Source organism: Cryptomeria japonica, chromosome 2, assembly GCF_030272615.1.
Source record: "Cryptomeria japonica chromosome 2, Sugi_1.0, whole genome shotgun sequence".
Taxonomy (NCBI): Eukaryota; Viridiplantae; Streptophyta; class Pinopsida; order Cupressales; family Cupressaceae; genus Cryptomeria; species Cryptomeria japonica.
Window position 1 is genome coordinate 174869515 of NC_081406.1, and position 27866 is coordinate 174897380.

The following is a 27866-nucleotide window of genomic DNA, read 5'->3' on the forward strand; positions in this document are numbered from 1 at the left end:
CCTAGGATGGGCACTGCAGCTCAGCATTTTGGCACACCTTGCTGTAGGTGGAATTCTGTCGCATTTATGTGGATTGGTCCATCACTTTGCTGTGGATGGTATTAAAGGTAGTTCTTCAGATGATGCTTAAGCTATACACGGAGCAGATATTGTGGACAGATGATGAGTGGTGGCGAGGGCCAAAGGCTACGCAACCATTTGATCATCACTAGGTGCTTCGGTGTGATCAATCCAAGTGAATGGAAATTCCATTGCTGAGCAAAATTATAAAAGATAAGCACTCTTTATGTTTAAATAATGTTCATGAATTTTTCATTAAGTCATGCTACATCATTGAATAGTGAATCATGTATTGACATTTCCCCTAACTATCATTATCTCTCTCTGAAATGCTTCCAGGAAGAATCAGAGATTGCATTCAAGGAAGGAAGATTGCTTGCATTTCTTCGCTGAGGAAGAATCAACATTCAGAGGGAGTTTGACATATCGTTAGAAGTAAACTTGGACAAAGAGATTAGAAGGTTGATATCTGCTTCAGAGGGAGCTTGACATTTCAGCTTTAGAGGAAGCATGACATTTCAGCTTCAGAGGAAGCCTAACATTCCAGCTTTAGAGGAAGCCTGACATTCCAACTTCAGAGTGAGCCACGTCATCATGAAGATTTGGTTAATGCATTTTTCTCTGTGATGGAGAAATTTGAGGTGAAAGCCCTTGTTAATGAGTTCTTCTCTGTGAGGGAGAAGTTCGAGGTGCAATCCCTTGTTAATGAGTTCTTCTCTATGAGGGAGAAGTTTGAGGTGTAATCCCTTGGTGATGCATTCTTCTTTGGGAGAAGTTTGAGGTTAAAGCCCTCATTCCACCCTCTACAAGTAGGTATGGTGGGTCCACCCTCTGTGAGTAGGCATGGTGGAGATGCATTCTTCTCTAGGAGAAGTCTGAGGTTAGAGCCCTCGTTCCACCCTCTATGAGTAGGCATGGTGGTAATGCACCCTTCTTTGGGAGAAGGTTGAGGTGAAAGCCCTCTTCCACCCTCTACGAGTAGGCATGGTGAGCCCACCCTCTGCGAGTAGGTATGGTGGATATCATGGAAGAAATTCCATGATGTGCTTGTTCACCCTCTGGGAGTAGCTATGGTGAACATATTATTCATGGCAGTAACCATGGTGGTAGTCACTATGTGACTTGGTTATTCAAAAGGAATCCTCCCTAGCTAAGAGGGAGTGTTGTTGTGTAGCTAGGTCGGATCCCTTCTAGGGCCGACCTAGTGCACAAAATGCCAAGTGGCCTGTCGGCCTTGTCATTTGGATATCTCAGTTGTATAAGTTTAATTTGGGTCAGGCCCTATTTGGGGAAACCACTTGTGTGTAACTTGTGATTAAGTTAAATGTAACTTGCAACTAAGGGAGACTCATATGAAACTTGTAATATATAGTTCTTACCCTATCCTTGGTGCCAAAAGTATATGACCAACTTGAGGTCTATTAGGAGGTATTGATTCATATATATGCAAGGTCATGATTGCATCAATAGAGATGAATTTAATAACATGAAGGACATGTAGTGTGCTCGGGGGTGACAATAAGAGCTTATCGTCTATGGTTGGGAAGGCAATAGATCTAATGTTTGCCTGTGGTCAAGGAGCACTACCATAAAATCAACACTTTAGAATATTGAAATTTGAATCAATATATTTCAAAGGCAATAAAAAAGCAAAGCATTTCGAACTGAACTTTCAATTTGGGTGTTGTTGATGTGTATTTTGTACATGACCAAACACAGAATAAAATACTTAAAGGTACCTTATCCTCTCTTGAGTAAAGCTCTTGAATGCTGAAGATATCGCAAAAAGGATCAATTGGAGAGGCTTCAAGGTTCTGTTATGTAGGATCTCTACTCGTGGATAAGCTCTTCGTGGTATGATGTGATTTGCTGGAATCACAAGGGGACTTACATTCCACAACCTGAACGTCTGATTTGCTGGAATCACAAGATTTCACTAGCCTAGATTTTTGAAAAAAAGAAAAAAAGATGAGGGCGAGGGAAGGATATAATTCTGACACTAAGAATGTAGGAGCAATGAATGACTTTTGATGAAATTCTAACTAAGTCTTGTTTTGACATCCCAGTACCATCTCCACAAGGTTAGTGCGATCTTCGGAGGAAAGCTTTATGATGTTCAGATCATCGCTACAGGCATAGACACCATCAGGCTGATGCATATCAGTGAAGAAGCGACAATTGAAGTTAGGCTTAAGCTGAATGATTCCGGTTGACTACACAAAGCAAGTCTGCAATCAACAAACTGCTAGTAGTATGGATATACAAATTTCACCATCAATCAAACACATTTCTTCCACTCATCTAATAACATGAAATCAAATTTGAGAAGTATAGAGACCATGCAAATTGTTGAATCGACCCATATATTTCACCATTTCTTCAATGAAGTTTACAAGTCTTTACAACAACATCTTGGCAACAATCTTTGCCTTCTCTTTCTATTCTACTCTAACTACTACTCTATTTGCTATTAATCATTAGCTATTCTTAACCTCTATGAACTAACTATTGACTAACTATTAGCCTTCACAAATGAGGAGCCAGGGCTTATATAGCGCCCTCAATACAATTCAATGGCTTAGATCAATTTGAGATCAATGGTCGAGATTTTACAATGAAAACCCTAATTAGGGTTTGTTACAACAAACTCAATTCTAGCCAATAAAATAATTGCATTATTTGGACACATGTCTTGTCTGAAATATTCGACCAATGGATAACCGGGGTAGGTACATCGAAGGTAGTGTCATCTTTGATGAGTCAGGTACATTGAATCTGGACACCTTGAGGTGGACCAATCCGACTGGAGGATTGATGACTGAGATGCCACCTTGTCTGACACTTGTAACTTGGTTGATGTTCAATTTGATGAGGCTGAGAAGCTAACTTTAATTAACTCTTCTGAAACTATCTACTTCTTCAACAGACCTTTGCTTTGACCTCCTTTGTCTTTGATGAGCTAGATGGATGGTGTACCTTTCCTTGAAATGCTGGCATCGCCTTCCTTTGTCATCTTGTGGTTCCTTAGTGTGGCAAAGTGAAGATTTTGGAGGTAGCTGGCAATTCCTTGAACACCTTGAGTCTTCCCTTTTGCCTTTGGAACTTCCTTGACGATGATGGACTGGAATTGGTTGTCCTTGATGATGCTGGACTAGAAGTGGTCGTCCTTGATGATGATGGACTGGAAGAGGTCGTCCTTGCCTTGGCCTGGTCTTCTCCATCTGCAAAATAAACCAAAAGGTGATTAAGTACATATGACATGTCCATTTCAACAAAGCATTTTCCACCTTAAATCATCAACAAGAAGACTTCAAAATAAAGTTCGCTCAAAATCCTTCCCAGGGACAGGCCCTATAAGAATTTCGCCCTTGACCCTTTGGAAGGGTCAGGAGCGAATTTTGCATTTTGCCCAATTTAGACCTCTTTTCAATATTATCTCACAACTAGCTCTTCGCTTGGCCCAAGCAAGGTGAAAAATAGGAGTTTCAAAAGATTTCGCCCTGGACCCTCTGGAAGGGTCAGGAGCGAATTTTGCATTCCAGGATAATTCTATCACTTGTTTACTCCAAAATTCCTCCCAAGGAAAACACATGATAGCTTTCCTTCCTCCAAAGCCTAGGGATCCATGCTTTGACCTTTATCATGAGCAAGTCAGGTGAAATTGAGGATTTTGTCCTGGACCTTCTAGAAGGGTCAGGAGCGAAATTCAAGTTTTAGGCTTGATCTTACACTTCCTTTACCTCAATTCACCTTACAAGGCAAGAATACCTCACTTCACCTTCAAACATGCCATAGGCATTAAAGTTTTAGCCTCACTCAAGGAGGAAAAGGGTGGTTTGAAGAATTTCGCTCTGGACTCTTTGGAAGGGTCAGGAGCGAATTTCATGATTTGCTTGTTTTCCTTCATCAAGGTCCATCTTTTTCACTTTCTATACTTGGACTCTCATCCTTGGATCCCTCTCCCATGCTTGCAACATTTTGCTTGACCTCAAAATGACTAGAAAAGAGAATTTCGCTAGAAATCATGGCCAGGGACAGGACCTATAATGAATTTTGCCCTGGACCCTTTGGAAGGGTCAGGAGCGAATTTCTTCCTCTAGCCCAAAATCATCATTTTTGGAGACAACAATCCATTCAAGGGCAATCTCAAGGGCTTCTATCATCTTTGTCTAGGCCTGGCTTGGCACAAATATGAAAGGAATAGGTGGATTTTAGAATTTTGCTCTGGACCCTTTGGAAGGGTTAGGAGCGAAATTCATGATTTGAGCTTATTCGTCCATCTTTCAACCTCAATCAACTTCAAAAGGGCAAGAACACCTCTCCTCACACTCATCCAAGCTATAAAAACCCAAAGTTTGACTTGTCTTGCAAGGAAAGTAGGTGATTGTAGAATTTTTGCTCTGGACCCTTTGGAAGGGCCAGGAGCGAAATTCGCTATTTTGCTCAATTCCTTCAAATTCTTGGATCACTAGCAACTCAAAGTCATTCTTAGGGACATCTCCTTCTTGAATTCACCTTAGCCCACACTTGATCTAGCACAAAGTTAAGAGAAAAGAGAGGTTTTGAGAAAATTTGCTCTGGACCCTTTGGAAGGGTCAGGAGCGAATTTCTTATTCTTGACTTGATTCTTCATCCTTTCAATCTCATTCTTCATTACAAGATAAAATTTTATCGTTTTCAACCAAGGAGCAAAGTTTTAAGCCCAAGCAAGGTTAAAAAAATAGGTTTGTAAGGAATTTCGCTCTGGACCCTTTGGAAGGGTCAGGAGCAAAATTCATGTTCTAGGCTAAAATCCTTCACATTCTTACATCCCAACCCTTCAAAAACTAGAATGTAGGTCCAAACAAGGAAGGAAATGAGGTTTATGGGAAATTTTGCTTTGGACCCTTTGGAAGGGTTAGGAGCGAAATTTCCATTCCTTGACAAAATCTTCACTTTTCAACGCTTTCAATCATCCCCCAAGGCAAGAACACATCAATCTTTCTTCCAACATGCCTTAGAGACCGACACTTTAGCCAAAATTAGGAAGGAAATGAGGATTATAAGGATTTTTGCTCTGGACCCTTTGGAAGGGTCAGGAGCGAAAATCTTGATTTATCCAATTCTCTCTCAAACTTGATCAATTTCAAGGTCCTTTCAAACTCTATTCATCATTTTAGGCAAGATAGAAGGTCAAAAGGAAGATTTCGCTCTGGACCCTTTGGAAGGGTCAGGAGCGAAATTTCCATTCTAGGTTGATTTTCACCATTTTGTAGTCTTAAACCTCCTCTGCAAGGCAAACATGCATCCAAGTCTCCTCAACTATGCCTCAAAAATCCAAAACTTGGCCACATGAAAGAGCAAAATAGAGGAAAAGGTGAATTTCGCTCTGGACCCTATGGAAGCGTCAGGAGCGAAATTCACGCTTTAGACAAAATCCACACTTTCAAACACCTCAAATCACTTTCTAAGGCAAGAATATGTCAATTTGCCCTTACCATGCTCAAGGAATCAAGGTTTCCAGTGCAAACAAGGAGAAAAAAGGTGTCTAGGGAGAATTTTGCTCTGGACCCTTTGGAAGGGTCAGGAGCGAAATTCACATTTAGGCTCAAATCTTGACTTCATTCCTCACATTTCTCCATCCAAACAAGTGTTTTGCCCTCAATAATGCTTGGGAATGAGTTAGTTCTAAGTTTGGGTCAAACTAGAATGTCTTATGGAGAATTTCGCTTTGGACCCTTTGGAAGGGTCAAGAGCGAAATTTGACATTTTGGTCTCTCCGTCAGGATCATTTTATGGAATATAACATTTTCTTCTTCTTATACTTTAAGTTATATTCCATTTATACTGTCAGGATGTTTGAGAGTGGTTTCGGACCTCCAGGAGTTATATTGCAAAATCTAGTTTTTGGAGGATTCTTCAGTTTTCCAGACAGTCAAATTTCAGGATCAGGACATTCCAGACTTAGCCAAATTTCAGGGCATTTGAAGATCAAGATGGCATTCCAGACTTCATCACTCACCAACTTGACCTAGCTTGGACCTTCAAGAATGATACTCACTCACCAAGCAAGACACAATTAGCAACAAGATCAAAACCAGGCCTTAAGGAAGACTTTCAAAGAAACCCTAATTCTGGGGCACACTCAAAATGCAAAGGTTAACAGACAAAACCCTAAAAACCTAGAAAGCAAACCCCATAAAGCAAAAAAGTAGGGGTCCCCATTTGCAATGGGGTGATGTGTGAATACGTCACAATAGGTGCCTAACTGCTTTTATCTTTTTTCCTCCTCCAATTTGACTTCACATTTCATTTTTAGCCTCAAGTCACTTAAGTAACTGACTTTGGCCCCAAAATTACAAAAAGAGAAGCTGCCTTAAGATGAAATGGAAGGACGAGTATGGATGCTATAAAATGAAAAGCTTTGATCTGCAGATTTAGGGTAGCTTTTCCAGGACCCAAAAGTCTGTGATTGTGGGTATGGGTATTGGAAGTCATCAGCAGAAGGTGAATTACTGAATGTGTTACCCTCTTCTCATCTAGACTTAATAAAAATAAAATTTTCTCTAAGGTGGTTTGTGTTTAATGAAAATATCTGGTCTCTTTGAGAAACAATTGTCAATCTTACAGAAGACATGCTAACACATTCCCAGTGTGGATGATAGTATTCCTCCTGTAAATTGAGTATTGCAGTAAGATGTTTTAAAGAAAATTGGGGAAGCCACAGGGGAATATGTAACATCTTCAAAAATTTCAAATATCCAGGTGTCCTTAACTCTCAAGAATCTGCATCAATGTAGATTTGAAGAAACCCCTTTTAATGAAATTATGAATCAATTTAGATCTGCAAGTTGAATGGGAAGAACGTGTAGATTATGAGAACATTTTCTAACAACGTATGTCTTGCAATAAGCATGGGCACCTGGTTGGGGTCCACCGACATCAACATTTTTAATATGGTCACAGGCTGACAACACTCAACCGGAACCTGCAGATGTGCAAAAAAGGATCCATCCAAGATAAATGAAGGACTGGCCAACAAAATTAAGAAAAGACAAGAAAAAGGATAATGTAGAACACGCAGAAGTAAATTCTAAAGAGCATATGAATACCTAACAAAAGGTATGTCAACAAACATAGCTCCTTTGAAATTCCAATAGCAAGTCCTTTTGATGTCCTCATGCAGGAGCTTAGTGAACCTGAACAAAATGAAGAGCAGGATGAGGATGAGATCTCAATGCTATCAGTAGATACTTCTAAAGTTGCCGGCCTAGTGAAAGACAACAAACTCAAGAATTACCAGCAGCAGATTTAATCAACTTTATGCACTCTGGATTGAACCTTAGGAGAAGAAAATGGTTGGAAGATCCAGGTGAAATCCTTACACAAATCAGTGCAAAGAAAGTCAAGGAGAAGAAGGATATAGGCTAGAAACCAATCCCAAGCAGCCAATGGAATAGTTCTAAGGAGAAGACACAAGTGTGGAAGAAGAGAGATCTGATTCATTTTCAACCCTCTGGTTTACCTTCAACCCCATTGGGTACCTTCAACCCAATTGTGCAAATGAAAATACTTACTCTGGTTCACCTTCAACCCCATTGGCACCTTTCCCTGCAACAGAAGAGAAAGATGGAAAAAATATTATACTCTTATTTCAAGAAATAGGTAGAGAAGATTCATTCAATAAGTTAAAATACCATGGAGTCTAGAGAACCAAACATTTCATATGCTGTCACTCCTCAAAAAACCATGATTCATTTGGATCTTTTAAGGTATGTCTATCAAACTTATGTTTCCTTACCGTTGGGCATGGCTGCTTATTTTTTCTCATTAGATATACAAGTTGATATGTGCATTGCTAATATCTATGTACCACCATATGATAGTAATAGAATCAGCTATGAGAAATGAACATGAAATGAGCTGAAAATCTGAAGATTGAAAGAAACCATCCTCGTGGGAGACTTGAGATCAATTAAAAATACAGCTGAAAAAAAGGGGGATGTTTATTTAATCTTAGAGACTCCAATGATCTTCTTATTCTTCTCTCTTAAATCTTGAATTCTGTGAAGGAAAATTCACCTGGTTCAAGAGGAGAAAGGGATCTCCATTTTTAGTTTAAAAATCAGATCTAATAATTGTCATTGAATACTGGTTCTGAGAACATTTCTATATAAACACTAGAGTAAGTGATAGAACATTCTGTATCTTTGGCCATTGTTAGGGGAAATCAGTAGTATGATCAACATGACAAGGCATAAGCAATTAAGATTTGAGTATATGTGGCTTCTTTTCCCAAACTCATGGCAAAGTAACAGCATGGTGGGAAAAAGCTACCAATATTAAGAGCCACACTACGTATCTCTTTATGAACAACTCAGCACCTGAAACAAAAATTGAAGGCCTGAAATAAGATCTCTTTTGGAAATATCTTTGCTGAAATAACAGGAAGAACAGCAATTAAGAGTTATCCAAACCCAAATCAGAGTAGGATTAATAGAAAAGAAGGAAAGAAATAAGCAAGTTTTAAGATGGTGATCCTTGGGCTCTTGATGACCTAAGTTCTTATAAGGAAGTCAGTTCTAAATTTTTTTCCTTTGGCAATGATAATTTATTACTTATCTGTAGCAAGATGATACTGTGATAGTTAACAGTAATGGCCTTGTTTATTTTGGGCATCATAAGGTTTTGTATTCCTGAAGGTTTGCTGTTTTTACTTTTTATTAGTACTTCTTCCTCTGTTGATGTTATTCCAGAAGCTCGTGTGCCAGTTTATCATGTTGATGGGTCTAAAGGCGTGGGCTTGTATTTGTCTTTTGGTAAGGGTGATTGGTAGAATAAAGGAACCTTGAATTCTGATGGATGACATGGATGTTCTTGTTCTATTTGGCCTTAGTTTTAAGATTCCTGGTGTTAAGAAAAGTGATCATATTCCTTTTGCTCAATTTGGTCTTGGTAGTTCCTCCTCAGCTATTGGTGTTGTTCCTAATACTGTTGGCAGTCTTAATGCTGATTCTGATTCTGATTCTGCTGTTGTGGGTGTTCCTGTTCATGCTTTTAAGATTGGTACTGCTGTTGGTGGCTCTATTTATACAGAGAAAGGTAAGAAAGTTGTTGTTGATGCCTCTGTTCCTAATGCTACACATGGTGATGTTGGCATTACTTCTGATTCCAGTGATGAAGGTTCTTCTCTTCGTCTCTCAGCAAATTGTAGTAGGTTTTATCCAAATGATTGGCTTGAGGATTGCATTGAATTTAGATTGAGTACTATGAGTGTGAATGGTGAAAATATAGTTGCAAAAAAGAAACGCCTAGCTCTACTAAATAACTGATTGGGTATATTGTTTTTTCTGGGTTGTTGGCCAGGTGCAATTTGGTTTTGGTGTATCTGGTCATGGAATATATTTTGTATATTTTGGTTTGTGGTTATTGGGTGGTCAGTCATAATCTTCCTTTTTGATGGTTTTATAACTACAGCTTGTTGTTAGGGTGGTTCTATCATGAAGGCTTGGTTATTTGTTAAGGAATTCAGAAAGGGTTAGGAGGTTGTCAATCATTATAAGAATAAGTTGTTGGGCTTTTGTTCTTTGTGGCTATCCTTGAATAGTAAGAACTCTTCTGTAACCTCAAGAAGAGGATGGTCCTCATGAGCTTGAGCTAATAAAGGTATTATATGTATTGATAGTGTTTTGGCTAATGAAATTTTGTTACCTTGGGAGATTTTTCAATGCAAGTTTGGCATCTCAGAGTAGCATAAAGTAACATATTCAATAGCTAAGAACATTGGGGACTGGCTGGCAGTTTTGAAGTTGTTTTATGCGAGGAACTTTTTAATGAAGTTATGGCATCAAAATTGAGCATTAATGGAGCACAATGATGTGCTTGAAGGTCGGCGAGGGAAAGTTCAAACAAGCAGTCCCGATTTGATAGGATGGTTGAAAGTGTTGGGGATTAGGGATGGAACATACTTGTTACTACTTTTAAGGTATGCTCACATTTCCAACATAGATAGGATATAGGATAGAAGTTATTGGGAGTTGAAGATTAGGAAATAGTTAGGTAAGGGATGAGCAAAAGTTTGACTCCAATGAGATGTATGGAGTTATCAATAGACTTTGAGAGTTGAGCATTACAAGAAATAAGTGTTTGGATAGAGGTAAGGCCTCAAATCCAACTCTAAACATATTATATTAGAAATATCAAGCTGGGAGTTATTGTCAGGGATGACATGAGAGGGGTACCTAGGGAAGGCAAACTTTGATGCCCTAATGGGGAGCAAATGAAAGGCATGATGGGATGAACAAGTCTGAAAGTTTGTTGCTGAAGGGACTTAGGAAAAGTCAGACTTCGATGGAAAGGCATGCCGGGATATGGAGCTTTGAAACTTTGATGACTGACAAATACTCTAAAGACTAGACACACACCCAAACTTAGAGACTTCAGGGACCTTAGATAGATACAAGGGGAAAAGAAAAGGAAGAACACACACACAAAAATTGGACAAGGGAAAACATGGGAAATAGGTATTACAGTCCATAACATAAATTATTACAAAAAGGGGATATGACAAAATTTGAAAGTTATTCTTGTTCTAATAAGCATCTTGTTAAGCTATGGTTGGTTATATCTATTGAGATTCTTTGGTTTTTATGGATTGCTAGAAATAATGAGGTATCCCAAGATAAGGATTATTTGTGAAAAATAATCGAATGATCTTTGCATAATCGGATGAATTAATTACGAATATACAACTGTATATAAAGGAATTACAAGGAGGTGTTCTAAAAGAACGAACCGTTAAACTAAAGCTTCAACATGAAGCTAAAACACTAAATAAAGCTAAAAAGCTAAACACTAAAAAGCAAACTATGTGCTCTTATAAAAGAAGCATTAGTTGCACTTAAAAGAGTAAACGAAGTAAAAAGCTAAATAAGTCGACAACTAAGATGACGAACAAAAAAGCTAAATGATAACTAAATGACCATTAATAGAACCACTAAAATGATAACTGACTAAAAGAATTAATTATTCTAATACCCTCCCTTAATGGTCATTGTATCAATTAAGTACCTGATATAAGACACTGCAGGTCTTTTGATCACAAACGCAAGAACACACTGCTCCTGTGGAGACCCTCCCAGGATCTGCAAAGTGTTAATGACCAAGAATAGTTGATGTTGTCCGATTGATGTATCCCTCACACATGAATTACAAAACCGTCACATACGAATTACTAAGCCTGAAACCACAATTTTGAGGAAAAATCGACAAACCCTTCAAAGAGAATTTTGACAAAAACTGAAAATTTTTTTTGCAGAAGAGTATTTAGCACGTTTGCTCCAGCAACTCCAAAACAGATTGTAACAAAGCACAAGTTTTGAGGAAAAACCGTCAAACCGTGAAAACTAGATCTACAAATCATCATTTTTGTGGAAAAAAGAGTAAAACTCGAATAACCAAAAATCCCATGTGAACATCACGAATTACAGATGATATTTTTTAAGGAAAAATTATAATCCCTATGAACAATTTTGAGGAAAAAATTGTGAAAACCCCAAAATGTCGTGCGGCTAAATACTAGACATCACGTGGGAAAACCCTGATTAATCAAGCAAAACCCTCCCATGTTTTTTTTTGGCAAAAAAACAAAAAACCTAAAAAATTAATTTGTTGAAAAAATTATTAAAACCCAAGAAAATAATTGGTGGAAATTTTTTTTAAAACCTATGAGAATAATTTTTGTGGAAATTTGTTTTATTAAAAACCCAGAATAATTTATAAAACCCAAAAAAAAACTGTTCAGGAAAAGCTTAACATCGCGCTCCAAAAAATTGCGAAAACCAGAAACATGAATTTTCTCGATTGCAGAGAAAAATTGCGGAGGTGAAATTCGAACACGTGGAAAAAAACGCGTAGTTGCCACCAAACATAGATCCAATGCGAAAAAATAACCATTGAGCTGGAAAAATGCGACCCACATGAACTTTGGTCTCCAATAAAAAACACACCCCAATGCATACACGTAGACAGGATGTAAAATAGGCGTGTGAATACTGAAAAAACACGTCCACCAACTCGCTATTTGGTGTCATCGTGGGAAAAGAAGCAATGCGAAAAAAAACCCACGAAAAGTCCAGTGTCAAAAATAACCCAAAACCAGGCCCGCGCAATGAAAAACAAAGTTGCGGCACCCACAAACACCAAAAGAGTTGCGATTTTCAGGAAAAAACATGTCTAGAAAAAAAACACGAATAATGGAAACCCTTGCCACTGCAGAACAAATGAAATTCTGCCCTCCAGAAACCCTCGAAAGATCACCAAAAAAACTTCTGAAAATTGCAGATGAAGAAACCCTCATGAACAAGACCCATGGGAAAGAAGAAAACGCCCAACAATTTTTTTATGGAAAAAAATTGATTAAAAAATTTCTAGAAAAAATCCAGGTAACTCCAAACCCTCATGAACAGACCCATAGAAAAGAAGAAAACGCCCAACAATTTTTTTGCATAAAAAATTTGATTAAAACATTTCTGGAAAAAAATCCAGGTAACTAAAAATTCACCAAATTCTAAAAAGTCCCATCGACCTGCTCTGATACCATGAAAAATAATCGAATGATCTTTGAATAATTGGATGAATTAAATATGAATATACAACCGTTTATAAAGGAATTACAAGACGGTGTTATAAAAAGAATGAACCGTTAGACTAAAGCTTCAACATGAAGCTAAAACGCGTAAAACACTAAACAAATCTAAAATGCTAAACACTAAAAAGCAAACGATGTGTTCTTATAAAAGAAGCAATAGTTGCACTTAAAGACTAAATGAACAAAAAAGCTAAATAAGTCAACAACTAAGATGATGAACTAGAAAGCTAAATGACTATCAAAATTGTTGAATTTGCAGGGTGCTTATGTAAAGCATATGTATATTTCATGGGCATCCCACATATGCACAACATATCCTTCACCAATATCGCATGTATAAGAATAGTATATGACTCATCAATCATGTCCTCTAAAGCCCCCGATTGAAGGGATAAAATACCCGATCAAAATACGTGAAAAGTCATTACCCCAATTGGGATGACACATCAAGGAAGGGGTGCGATATAACTAACACTTGATAGGCAATCATGCTTAATTATCCAATAACAAATGGATACTAACTAAAAGAAATCCTTACATAGAATATCAAACATGCAAACTATAACTATAGTTAGTGGATTAACAATCATGAGATCCTTGATATAAGATAGCAATGAATAAGGTATTAACAATAGTCAGGGGAAAGATTTCTCCTGTTGCTAGATCATCAACACTCCCTCTTAGCTAGGGAGGTATCTTTCCATATATACATGTCATGGAGTCTCTCAACATGACATCCACAATGGCTACTTCCATTTGTGGAAAATAGTTCATCACGGAGTCAGTCAACATGATGTCCACCATGGCTACTCTCATGTGTGGAAGGGAATATGTGCACAAGAGTCCATCAGGGAGTCACTCAACATGACGTCCACCATGTCTACTCCCATGTGTGGAAAAACACAAGTACAAAGGATTCATCACAGAGTCTCTTAACGTGATGTTGTCATGGAGTCTCTCAACACGACATCCACCATGGCTACTCGCAGAGGGTGGAAAGAACCACATCTTCGTCTCAGAGATGGACAAGGGCTTTCACCTCAAATTTCTCTCTCAAAGAAAAAATGCATTAACGAGGGCTTTCACTTCACGTTTCTCCATCACAGAGAAATATACACTACAAGGGCTTTCACCTCATGTTTCTCCGTCTTAGAGAAACATACGCTATAATAAATCTTCATGATGATGCGACTCCCTCTGAAGCTCCAAGTACTTGCACAAACCTCTTGACCTCCTCATCCAAGGTTGCCTCTGTTGGTTTGTTAGACTCCCTTTGAATCTCCAAGTACTTGCATCAACCTTCTGACCTCTTCGTCCAAGGTTGCCTCTATTGTTATTATATTTGCAGTGGCCTTGTAGTCCACGATAGTTGCAGCTGATGCAAGGACATTCACAAAACTCGGTTCCTTTTCATTAGCTTTGTGCTCAGAACCAACAACAGAAGCTAGTGCATCATTATTGTTAGTTGCATTTGAATCGGCTACATTCACATTTTCTCCTTTATTTGAATTGGAAATAGCCTTCAAATCCATTCCTAGTAGTATACTATTTTGTCGATTTAAATTTCCATCCTTTGCAATTGTGACTTCTGCACTTTTTCTGTTATGCTTGTCATTGTCTACAAGGGCACTAGGTGTGACAACGACATCTATAGGGCCTGACACCGGTGGACTGCCATTTTGATCTGGAACAATGGCTTCATTTGAAACTTCAAGATCATTCACATTCTTAGTTGCCTTTTGTTGCTCCATTTGTCGGACCTCATTTGCTATGCGTCGTATCATCTCAATCTTCCTATCAAATTCTCTATAGGAATTTCTCACCGTTGGCGTAGGCTTCCTCGCCATCCAAAGAAACCAAAAAAAAACAATACACAAAGGCAAATCCAACAAAAGTGAACTTCAAAATTCTCTCAATCTCTTTGGCCACTACCTTGGCTCGATTCAATCTACCTTGGCTCGATTCAATCTGTGGTTGGCGAGTCACTTGGCTTCCTCCTCAGCAAATTGAAAAGCTAACGGCTGAATCAAAATAGCATCTTTGCATACGTCAACACGTTGAACTTCCCCATCTCCATTCTCATATATATGAAAAATGTGGTCCGTTCCTACTCCCCATTCTTCCGCATCTTTATCCAACTGCACGAGCGATTTGCCCTTCCATTCTCCTTTACTTCCATCTAAACTTGCTTGGCCACATTCGATGATCATATTGAGTATGACAAAGCAGTTGAGATATGTCGTGATAGTTTTAACGTTGGTGGTGGCGGCATCAGATAGAGGTGCAACATTGTTCACATGGCCTTCGGATTACGTGCTTTCCAACATGACATTTTTACCCCAACGCTCTGCATTAGAGGGAAACTTCAAAATCACAGTGGACAAATCGAGTAACCACATTACCAGTCCCAACGACGATTGTGCTCTTGGCTTTTTGGATCACAACAACTCTGGTAACTTCACTCTCTCAGTCATTTTCGATCCCTCCTTTGTGTGGCCTTCATCGTCTAAGGGCACATAAATCTAGAGCGCCAACAGAAACAACCCGATGGGGTAAAACAATAGGGTGGTGTGTAATGCACAAGGCCATTTGGCTCTCCTTGACTCTTACGGTTCCGCAGTGTGGTCCTCCGGTGGTGGCGCTGTTTGGTCCATGGGTTTAGGGGAGATGGGTAATTGGGTGCTCTATAACACCACTGACTCGAACCTGCTCTGATACCATGTTGAGTTTTGCAGGGCACTTATGTAAAGCATATATATATTTCACAGGAATCCCACGTATATGCACAACATATCCTTCACGGATATCGCATGTATAAGAACAACATATAACTCATCAATCATGTCCTCTAAAGCCCCTGATTGAAGGGATAAAATACCCGATAAAAATACGTGAAAAGTCATGACCCCAATCAGGGCGACACATCAAGGATGGGGTGTTATATAAGTAACACCCGATAGGCAATCGTGCTTAATTATCCAATAGCAAATGGATACTAACTAAAAGAAATCCTCACATAGAATATCGAACATGCAAACTATAACTATAATTAGTGGATTAACAATCATGAGATCGCTGATATAAGATAGCGATGATTAAGGTATTAACAGCAGTCAAGGGAAAGATATCTCCTGCTGCTTGATCATCAACATAAATGACCATTAATAGAACCACTAAAAAGGTAACTGACTAAAAGAATTAATTATTCTAATAGTTTGCTCTCAGGGTTTAAAAAAAAGTCACAATCTCTATTGTGATAAATAGTGTGGCTTTGCAGGTGCATTAAAGAAGGGAAGAAATAAACAAGTTTCTAGATGGTCATCCTTAGGTTCTTCATGACATATTTTCTCTTAAGGAAATCACTTCTGATAATTTTTCCTTTGGCAATGATTATCAGCAGTAGCAAGATAATATTGAGATAGTTGACCATGATGACTTTGCTGGTCCAGGTCATGTGTCTTCTTTTGGGCATCAGAGGGTTCCTTTTCTCTCAAGGGTTGCTGTTTCTATTGGTATGTCTTCCCCTGTTTGCGTTATTCTGGATGCTACTTTGCCCATTTCTCATGTAGATTGGTCTAAAGGTGTGGGGTTAGATTTCTCTTTTGGTAAGGGTGGTTTGGTAGAATAAAGAAACCATTATTCTAGTGGATGAAAGTGATGTTCTTGTTCTGTTTGACCTGGGCGATGAGTTTCCTTGTGTTAAATGATTATATTTGCTCAATTTAGTTTTGGTGGTTCTTCCTTGGCTGTAGGTGTTGTTGTTCTTAACATTGTTGGTAATCTTAAATCTTAATATTGATTTTGATCCTGCTTAAGCTTTCTCCTGCTGCTGTTGGTGGCTCTGTTTGTACAGGGAAGGATAAGAAAGTTGTTGCCTCTATTCTTGATGCTACACATAATGATGTTGTTAGTGCTTCTGATACCAGTGATGGAAATTTTTTTCTTCCTGTTTCAGCCGTTCCTATCAGAATTTACCCAGATAATTGCCTTGAGAGGTGTACTGATTTTAGATTGAATACTATGAGGATGAATGCTGAAAATATAATTGCTAATCTTGATAAGAAAAAGAAAGGTCTAGCTCTTCTAAATAACTGATTGATTATATAATTTATATTCTTTTTGCTTGCTGTCCAGATGCAATTTGACTTTGCTGTATATGGTCTTGGACTATATTTTGTACATTTTTCATTGGTTGTAGCCAGGTGGTCAGTCCTGATTATCCTTTTTGGTGGCTTTTAACTACAACTGTTGTTTGGGTGGGTTTATTGTCAATTTTGGGAAGATGTAGCTGTTACTTTTTGTTTGATGTTGGATATTCTTTGTTGACTGTGATCTGGTACTTTTTATGAACTATATATGTACAACTTATTTCAATATTAAAAATAAAAAACACAACATACTTTGGGATTTGATCCACTAGAAGTCAAACCCTAATTGACTCCAGCAAAGTCTTTGGACCAGTGATACTTTCCCCCTTCTTTCTTTATCTTATTTTCTCCTAATGACTTGTAATGTGTGACACCCCACCAAGGAACCCTAGAGGATATGAGCAAATCATACAGGGAATACATGAAAATATATATAGTTTTTAAAGTAAATAAGTGTGAACATATATAACATATACACGAACAATGCTCAAACCTCAAGATTGGGTCAAATTGTAGCTTACGGACTATGCAAAGCGGAAGACTAAGTACTTGAAACTTCAAACGGACAAGGGGAAAGGTCTCCCAAATCGTAGGACAAGGTCTAGGAGGTGTTTAGGATCACACATGACCATCCCCCAAGTTGCCAAGTTTGATTTGTCTATAGGACAAACTTCTAAGTCCTAGGTGTCAAAGATGGCCTCCGGTGAAACCTTAATTGCAAACTAAGGCCCCTGACACCAATCAAACTCACTCAAAACCTACTCAAACCACCTTTAAGGGTTCCCTAGTGTCTCTACCTTCACAACCCAACTGAAATGGAGTCAAACGAGAAGGACACTTGCGTGCTTGAGGACACTAGAGCTAGACTGTGCAAGTGTCCCAGATGCTAGAGCGAGTCTTCACAAGTGTCTTGAGAGGACACTAGCATGGCGCAAGTCTCCTTGACTTGTGCATGTGTCCCTAGGATGCGTTGGCGTCTTCCAGATTGGTGAGCTCGCACTGACCTCCCTAAAACGCACGATCGTCCAAAACTAGTGAGCTTCTTGGATAGGCTGTACGAAGCCCCAAACACCCTAAACCCCTCGGTGAAGTTGGAATGTGAATATGATCTTGAAATTGTGAGAAAATGGTAACACAGTAAGAAATTGGGTCAAGTTTAGTGACACTAGATCACCGGATTACTCCTATAAGACAAGGCAGAGTCTGGGCAAACTCAATGCGCTGCAACTCAACTTACAACACCCACGAACACATTACAGCTCAATACCACTAAAAATCACAATTGGACTTCAAGAACACTTGCCAGGTTGTTTCAAGTAAGCTCGGTTGGCTCTAAAGGGCTCAATCCTACAAGGTCTTTATCAATATCTTATGATCACGATAGGAGATGACTTAATCAATCTCCAAAACTACAAGAAGCATATCTACATTCATGTTAAAGCACCAAATGAAGTGTTCCTATGATACCAACATAATAAAGCATCAATTGAGAAGCATACATAGCCATGATTCGTGGCTGGTTCCAACACCAGTCCACTTAAGTCTACACTAACCATATCAATATGTTTCATTACTTCAATCTCCACTTGAAGTATTCTCAATATACATGTCAACAATCATTACAATGCTTATATCAAATTACATCCATAGTGCAACTTAAAATGAAGAAGGATGAAGAAGGTCAAGTGTTGAGGAAGGTGAAGTAGCTTTCCAAAGTGCTCACGAACAGGACCACCAATCCCCAACGGTGGTGTGCAATGCCCCTAACCACGTCGTACTCATAGGTCCACCCCACCGCGCTCGTGGATATAGTCACAAGAACCATACACTTAAACAAGGTAAACAAGGATGCAATAGGCTTACACTCACACCATACACAGAGCATACATTGTATACACTATCAATCTATATACAATGCAACATTGCAAAGGGATGATATCAAAATTTGAAATTATTAGGGTCTCTACTCAAGCTACTCAAGCAATTCGATGTTAGAGTGTAGTGGAGGGAGTGCCATCATATGTGCTCATGAGGATGCACCATATGGAACCAAGCATTCTCTCATGTGGACGAGAATGACGATCACACAAGTCCCAGTGCTACATGAGCGGGCATGTCTTTGTGGACAAGTCCATGTGCGTGCATGCCTTCCCAAGACATCCATGGCCTTGTGGTAGCGCTCATGGCATGCTTGAGGAATCTGAATTATCTTTTTAATGTTTTACCCCAACTTTATTATTATCACTTGTTTAAGACTTCCCAACGTGATTGCCTGCATGCCACTTACAGGCCAGGTATACGTTGGAAGCCACTTCCTAGACACACACTAGGACGTAATCCTAGGCTCATGCCAAAATAAAATGCCAAACATCTCAATGCACATCAATAAGCACATTTTCAATGCCAAATATCTCATACAACTATGGTATGCTCAATTGGCCACATGGCCGAGAGAATGGATCCGAATCGATCCATAAATGAAAATTACATATATAATATAATAACTCCACATAATAATATCACATTTTTAGCATCAAATTCCAAATTTCACTAAAGGCCAATTTGCGCCAAAAACCAGCCATGGAGGTCATCCACCATTGATGGACCTCCAAAAAGCTTGAATTTTCAAACATTACCCAATTGAAAATTTGGAAAACCCCATTGGTCTATAGATAAACAACACCCCAAAAACAACATGAAATAAAGATCAAATTAAAGCAATGGGAATGATCTAAATCTTCCCATGAATCATTCCAAACTAGTTTTAAGCATTCAAATTGACAAACAAGAGAGAAATCAAGAAAACATACCTTTAGCTTGTTGAAATCTTCAAAATCATAAAGCAAGCCAAATACATTGAGAGAACTGACAAAATTCGAACAGCCCAAAGAGTTTCCCTACACAATTCTTTTAAGTTCCTATGTGCAAAATTCCAAGCATCCAATTCTCCAACTCAACAAATCAAATTTGCCATGTAGGGTTTTTGGAAACAAGAACAAGAAAATAGAAAAAGTGCTGAAAAATAAAACTCCATTTACCCAATATACTTCACTTTTTGGAGTCAAAATATAAAAATACTAAAAATCCAATTAAACCAATGAAGCCAATCAAATTCCCAAAAGCCCCAAAGGTAAAACCATTTAATTCCTAATCAAATTAAATACACATAAGGCATCATTCACATTTAATTATTAAATTACCACTATAAAGGTAAAATATAGTTTAATATACATATTATAATAGCGAAAATTAGCAACTAACTGATTATGCACATACAATTTTTATTTGTCATTCACAATGATGCATAAGAATAACCAGACATTACTAGAATGGTAAACAGAGGTATAATCATACAAATTAGGGAGAAATCATCAAAATTAGAAACGATTGCTAGGGCTAAGTGACATATTTGGCCATTGTGCTATCTCCTGTAACCATTGTCAGGGATATGGGCACGCTTAGACTTGTAGAGCCAGGTGGAGTTGATGCCCCATACTTGCATCAACCAAAACATTCAAACACTTGTGCATACATATACATATAATATAATATAATTGAAAGCATAATTAATCATTCCCCATTCAGGGTCACATAGTAATCATGGTTAGCAACATTATATCTCACTGAATCAACCTTGCACCAACAAGGCATCATTAAGTAACCACATCATAATTAGTATAACCAAAATATCCTCATAATATAATCTAGACATCATCATATAACATCATGTCACATTATTGTAGACTCACCATACATATATAATCATCACTGAAAGTACACGTATAACCTACTATCCACATCAGCAGTGATATCATATGAACAAAAGAATATAACTATAAGTAGGATGCACCTCATGGGTGCCAATACAAAAGAATGATATATGCACAGTCATAATGTAACCTATAAAGAGTCTTGCTCAGATCAAAATAAGCAAATGACAGAATGCAAATGCAGGAGGCATTAAATCATGACCCTTTTTTGGTATATTCTAAATTTCCAACATCCCTGGAAACCCCCAACTTTCTTGGAGAGTACCAATGTTATTGGGAAGGTATTCTGACAATTGTAGACAGTTCCTAGAGCCAAGATGAGTATAATGGTACCGTCCTTGTGCAGATCTGATATATTTGGGAAGCACTTTACATTTCTTGGGAAGTCCATCATCTTGGGAGAATGCTAGTTTGCACATAGATCAATCTCACATGCACTCAAGGTATTGATGGTAGCTCATAACTCATATTATGGGCTATTTTATTGCGACTTTATTTAATTAATTATCTTGTAAAGTGACTTTTCGAGGTTTAAGTTCCATTGAAGCAATAGTCTGCAAAAAATCGCGATTATACCTGATTAATCTTGAATCTTGGAGCCAGCCGATTTATTCCCCGAAAAAATCCTGATGCATGGAAAAATCGTTGATCAAAATTTTGATGATTTTTTGCATTTAAATCACGTTAAAATTATGTTAAAAACCCCCAAAATGGAAAAAAAAGTGAAAAAAATCATTGTAAAAACTTGCAATACCCTAGGAAAACTCATGAAATTACTGAATTGCTTAGAAATAGCCAAATAGGGCTGATCCGAGACGGAATCAGAGTCAATGTGCAATGAACATTGAAAAAGTTTGTTATTTTGTCCATTTTCAGGGGGTTCATCATTCCCCACACTTCACTTGTTCAAACCAATGAGCTCAACGAACCAACAAAGGCAGAAAGCCTGCGAGCTCAATATTCTAGCAGGGGTTTGAACCTTGCGCCACCAATGGAATGTTTCTACCACAACACCAAATGTCTGAAGACATGTAATATATATTGATATAGATATATGATATTTAATTTAATTGATATAGTTAATTTTTGTTCGAACAAAGACATACAATTCATTATGTGAGCAATATATCTAAAGTGCTCCACGAAATAAATCTGAATGACAACATACAAGATTACATAGTTGTAATAAAAGAGCCCCCAACACACAATCATTAAAATTTGTCTCTACCTAAAATAGTAGTTGCAAGCTAGGTATTGCCAAAACCAGTGGCTTGCTAATCTTTTACTTAAGCTAAGCAAATGTCTTTTGTTGAATTCTACCCCATATAAAAGAATTACCAATTGCCATCAGGGAATATAAAGCATTGCAACTGTGGAATATGATTTGATAAGCTTTTTCAAATATTGAACTACCCCTAGAAAACTCCTTGCCTCAATCATAATGAAAGTCTTGGATCACTTCAAAATGGTTCCACTTTTACTAAATTCATAACAATACCAGGATCTCTGTTTGATAAATTTTGATCTCAGCTACTTCATAGACTTTTAGCTACTCTTTGATCTCAGACTTAGACAACTATTTGGTGTATTTGGTGACTTGTTTTGTCTTTTTCCCACTGTCATTGCCACTTTGGCCCTCAACGTGACACAACCACTTCAGTCCCTCCCTCTTTTGTCTTCTTTGTCCTGCCCATTTGATGGTCTCTTCCACCTAACTTTGATTCTATTACATTAAACAAGAGTCTTCCTCGTTCAACCACATTACACCCTCATGACTGTATTTGACAGATCAAAGCATGAAGGTTGGAAATATTTTGAAAGACATATCACCATTAGCAATACAAGTATGACCCATAATAATATTTACTCAATTAACATATCTGCTTGATGTTTTAGATGTTATCCACAAAAGACCCATCTGCTTGGTTGATTTCAAACCCATGTCTTCTACAGCTGCAAATGCACATCTATCAGAAAAAAAATTGATAAATCCTGGGAGGGATATAATCTTTTCATTAATTGTTTCATGGTTAAAGACCTAGGTATGGCTATTTGCACAAAATACATATTAATGATCAAATGCAGGTTCAAGCTTTACCCACACAGATATGCTGTCTAATAGGTACAATGACACTTTTGGACAGCATTTAGGTTTTATGATTTTATCCATTGATTTAGCATTCAAGATAAAGATGTTCGCAAACAAATTGTTAAATTTCACCTACTTCTGATACCCATTGTCTCATTTCTCACAAAAAGGCTTCAAAACTCCTCTGCCCCAGCACCACTGGAGGATTCATCTACATGAAATCATGGTAGACAGAACTATTATAAGATAGATCTTAACCAAAGAAGCCCTAGACTGTTAGAGTAGGCTATAAATAAGGGTTTGAACCTTTGCAAATGCACTGCCATAGGTAAATAGAAAGAATTTCAAGGTCTACTCCAGAATATTTAAAGACAGAATGACAAGATGAACAGTATCAGAAGGCTAACTGCCTCTAAGGGATATAGTCCTGTTCCTATTGGTGAGGAGATTCCCCATCACATATTACAAAATCATCTGCAAACAACTCAGGTTTGTTCTTCTCAAGCTATGCATAATGTTTATATTGATAGGGATATTCTCATTGTCTCAGATCTACAACAAAATCCTCAAAGAATCAAGGTTTGTTCTTCTCAAGCTATGCATAATGCTTATATTGATGATAGGGATATTCTCATTGTCTCGGATCTACAACAACATCCTCAAAGAATTAACTTTTGTTCTTCTCAAGCTATGCATAATGCTAGACTGTCTTGGATTTACAATTGCATCCTCAGAGAACTAAGGTTCATTTTTTCTCGTGCTAAGCATAACGTCAATCTTCTTCAAGATCAACATTCGCAGGGTAACCTCTTCTCCATCCCACCATTTCTTGGTCTCAACCCCAAGGGATAAACACTACAACTGTTCTGTGTTTTGTCTGCCTTGATATTTTTTAACTCACTACCTTCTTGCTGACACCATCAGCCATAAATCATTCTCATGTTACCTATCTCCATTGCAACCCATTCCGCCCATGGAGCCTTGCTTGGTTTCCATCAATTTAGTGTTATGTTTCCACAAATTGAGTTTTGGATTTGCTATCAGTCTCAGCATGAAAATAATCCTCCACCAAAGCCTAGTACTTAGGCCTAACAGATATAGACCAACCCCGTGTAAGAAGCTATGTTCCATGGAGTCTTGGGATGAGGGGATTTGGGAACAGGTCTTGGGGATGAGGAGACCAAGGGCCTAGATTTGGAGATGGCAGATGGATGGTGGCATGTCCTGGTTTGGGGGCGGAGCAAACCTTGGGGGGTCCAGAGGTAGCTCCCTTGGGCCTAGATTTTATGATGGCAGATGGATGGTGGCATATCCTGGTTTGGGGGCAGAGCAACCCTTGGGGGGTCCAGAGGTAGCTCCCTTGGCAGATTCCAAGCCTAAAATAAGGCCTTTGAAATGACACCAACCTTCATGATGCATGCCATTCTCACCAATTTATCACAATATTTTTTTGCAACACCAAGTCCTTACTATTTCTAATCAAATCTTCATTCTGTAAAATATTTTTTTGTGACTGCTTAGGGTGTGGGTGAGGCTCATAAACCATTAGGATTAGGGCTATTTGCACAACCATCAATTTTTAATTTTTTTTTTTATTAAATCTACCTTTTGAGCTGAATGATGCAAGGGGGTGGCTGGGCATGTTTGGGGCATTCTAGAGATGTGACGAAGTTCTCTTGCTGTTCCCAAAATAGGGGGACGTCCTGCAAATGTATCCTGGTAGGCAGTGGTGATGGCAGAACATCGGGGGGACATCTCCTGAAAGTCCCTTTGTTTTGGGGACATCCCTATCCCAGAAACAGTTGGATTTTCTGGGGGCATCCTCATGGAACTTGTAAGCTCATGATGCCACTGTCAAAGCTGTCAAAAGTAGAAATCCACCTTTAGTAGCCTGGTTAGGGAAGTAAAAGAAAATGGATTGAATATACCCACCTCTCAGAATTGTATTCTTCAGTTGGTGGCTAGTAATGATTATTGGCCTGATCAGGTAAGTAAAAGAAAATATATTGAATGTGCCCACCCCTCAGAACTGTGTTCTTCACTTGGTGGCTATTAATGAGCTACTGGTTGCTTGTCTTCAATGTTAGCAATGCAAAGTTTCTGTGATTAAGGATGTGCACCATGAGGATTCTGCAAAATTACGAAGGCATGCTAAAGTTGTGTTAAGAGGGATTTCACAATGCCTCCATTGAAAAGGCAAAACACTGGGACTTTAATTCTATTACCCAGGAAGGAGAGGAAATTGTTCAGCATCTATACCACTCATAACCTGAGTCATTTTTTTCTGATTAGACTCACTGCTCTGGATAGGAACTCTATGAAGGGCTCGAGCATGGCTCCGGAGACATCAGAACCAACATTGAAAAGCTCGAGTCCTACGGGATGGATTCCTTTTGTGCACTGTGAATCTTCTTTGCCATCAATATTCTGCACCTGCACTATTTTTGAAATCTTACTTGATGTGATGATTTGAGTATTTGCCCCCGAGCTCTAAATTTACAGTTATTTTAGTTCTGTCAGTTCAGGTTTTCATTGCTAGTGGTTTAGTAGCTCTTCTTGTAGCTGCAGTTCTCTTTAGTGCTCTTTTGCTACTGCTAGCTGCTTTAAGACTTTCAGCCCTCATGTTGCTAAGGCCTTATATTTTGTAACTACTTTTGTCATCAATATATATTTTCACTGTTAATTCTAAAAAATAGACTGGATATATTAAAAAGAAGATTCCTGTTGCAAGTGAAACAAAGAATGACAATGTTATTAATCTCATTTCAAGCTTTCAGGTGAAAAGAAAACAGAAATAGGCATTCATATGTCACAGTGGGAAAAAAAGAATGAGCCTATATTGATTAGTCATAACAATAAGCTATCTAATCTATTGAAAACACTCTGAGTGAACCAACAGGCAATGAAAAATTGCATTGTTGATTGCTTCAATCGGAATGTGTTATAAAAAAAAGCCTTTGTACAATGTAAACAGAATGACAACATTGATGATTGACCAAATTCTCTTCATTCCTCATTTTTCGTTTTCTTTTTGCTCTTTCCTTGTTGCAAATGCAAAATGAAACAGATTTAAGGGTTTTGTTAGGTTGGTGGCTTTGGTGAGCTCCCTGTCAGTAGTTGGTTTTAATAATTTGATAGGTAAAATTGATCAATCTATTAATATAAGAGATTTTACAGCTGTGGCAGAGGATGCATTGCATATGATTTCCTTGTGTTTGTAACAAAACAATGTTCAACCATACTTGGAATGGTAAATTTGTGAACTTAAAAAACTTACCTTGACATGGATGTATTTAGGCATAAGCATCTAAAAGTATAAATATTAAAACTTTTCAACTGTTGGGCTTCTGGCCTAAAATGAGCAAAAATATTGAGTGTAACCATAGCAGAAGGACAAAAATCTGAAGGACAGCGATTTCAGAAAGCTGCTATTGTGTATGCAAGTGGAGGATGAGGTGGTCCTTGATTGTGACTAGGAAAGGGTAAATCACGTTTATTTAGTGTGTTTACTTCTTATTTCATGGTATTTGATGTCTAACCCTGGGTGATTTATTTTAAAATGAACAATTCTCAAATTAAAGTAAATTTTTTGACTAGTATCTAATTGGAAATTTAGCGGCATGTTGAGGTTCTAAAAATTGCATTGTTATGTCCTGTCATGGTAAAGTGCTGAGATATTTCTGGTCTATTAGATCACTAATCAAACACAAATTTATGAAGTAAAATAAAGACTTGGGATAGGAATATATTATTAGATTGTAAAGAATGTGATTCATTAAAATCCATTTCAGAAATATACAACTAATAATGCTTTTGTTTTCAATTGCAGGTTCTCCCTGGGTTGTACTGAGTCGATATTTTGTGGAGTATTGTATTCTAGGGTGGGACAACCTACCAAGAACGGTCCTGATGTATTTTTCAAATGTTGTACTATCACAGGAGGGCTACTTCCACACTGTTATTTGTAATGCTCCGGAATTCAAAAACACCACTGTAAATAGCGATTTGCATTACTTGGTTTGGGATACACCTCCAAAACCAGAACCTCATTATCTCAATCTGAGTGATTTTGAAAACATACAACAGAATGGTGCTGCTTTTGCACGGCAATTTCAACAGGATGACCCAGTGCTTGACAAGATTGACAGTGTTATTTTGAATCGTAGGAAAGGTCAACTTGCACCTGGTGGGTGGTGTGCAGGGAAATATAGCAAGAGGAGAAATTCCTGTTCTGATTTGGGTGATATAAATACAATCATGCCAGGGCCACGTGCAAAATTGTTTGAAAATTTGATATTGACTCTTATTTCCAATGGTACTTTTCGTTCCAACCAATGCAAATTCCAATGATAGCTTTCGTCAATGATTTAATTTTATCAGGAATATGACTGTCTGGACAGCCAGCCCATGCTTTTCCATGTACTTTATAGCTTTGAATCTCTGTGGAAGGCATGGCATTTGACGAGAGGAAGAACATTCTTTCGACAAACTACCGAGAAGTTAGACCAGAGTTTAAGATAGGGTTTAAGCTTTGGGAATCTTTCAACTTCCAACATCTATTCTTGGTCTTCTGAAGGATTGTTCCTCGAAATACCTCAGCATGCGATGGTACTTGCATGACATTTGTTCAAATTAATTGCTGGATTTGTTAATCTTAAGTAAATATTTCTTCTGTTTTTTTCCAAAAACAAAATCCGACCACATTGGGTTATTTTTAACCAGCAAATCCACTTTGTCTTATGTAAATTATGTCATTCGAAAGTAGACTGGATGAGAAATGATTTTTATCATTTTCAAAGGGAACACAAATACATGTTTTGTAGAAACAGTTCTTCAAACCAGTTACTGTTTTTCTGGAACTTTTTTTGATGCATTACACAATGGGACATCCTATCCAGGTTCACTTTCATAATGCCAAACAATGCATTGTTGGTTTAGCAATGCAGTTTAATATGTTTCTGTATTCAGTTACTAAAGATCAAGCAAGGTGATTGGCCGAAAGAAAATATTACGTCTCATTTATGGTGTGTATTCATGGTTGAAGCTAAAAGTGCGATAATTTGTTTCTGTTATTTGAAATTCAGTAGACAAATATTCGATTTCGTAACTTACCAAGTGAAATATTTGATGCTCATCTGCAAAACTGGCAACGGTTGAAGCTGTCATCATTC

The 27866-nt window shown here is 38.0% G+C and overlaps 1 protein-coding gene across 1 annotated transcript in view; it reads left to right on the forward strand.

Annotated features, from left to right (window-relative positions):
• The window catches only part of LOC131049968 (beta-glucuronosyltransferase GlcAT14B), a 64922-nt gene extending 37274 nt beyond the window's left edge, over positions 1-27648 (forward strand). Inside the window, exon 4 of the mRNA XM_057984084.2 lies at positions 26525-27648. Coding sequence (XP_057840067.2) covers positions 26525-27045 — 521 coding nt within the window. The 3' untranslated portion in view covers positions 27046-27648. The remainder of the gene's footprint in view (positions 1-26524) is intronic.
• The last annotated feature ends 218 nt before the right edge of the window (positions 27649-27866 follow it).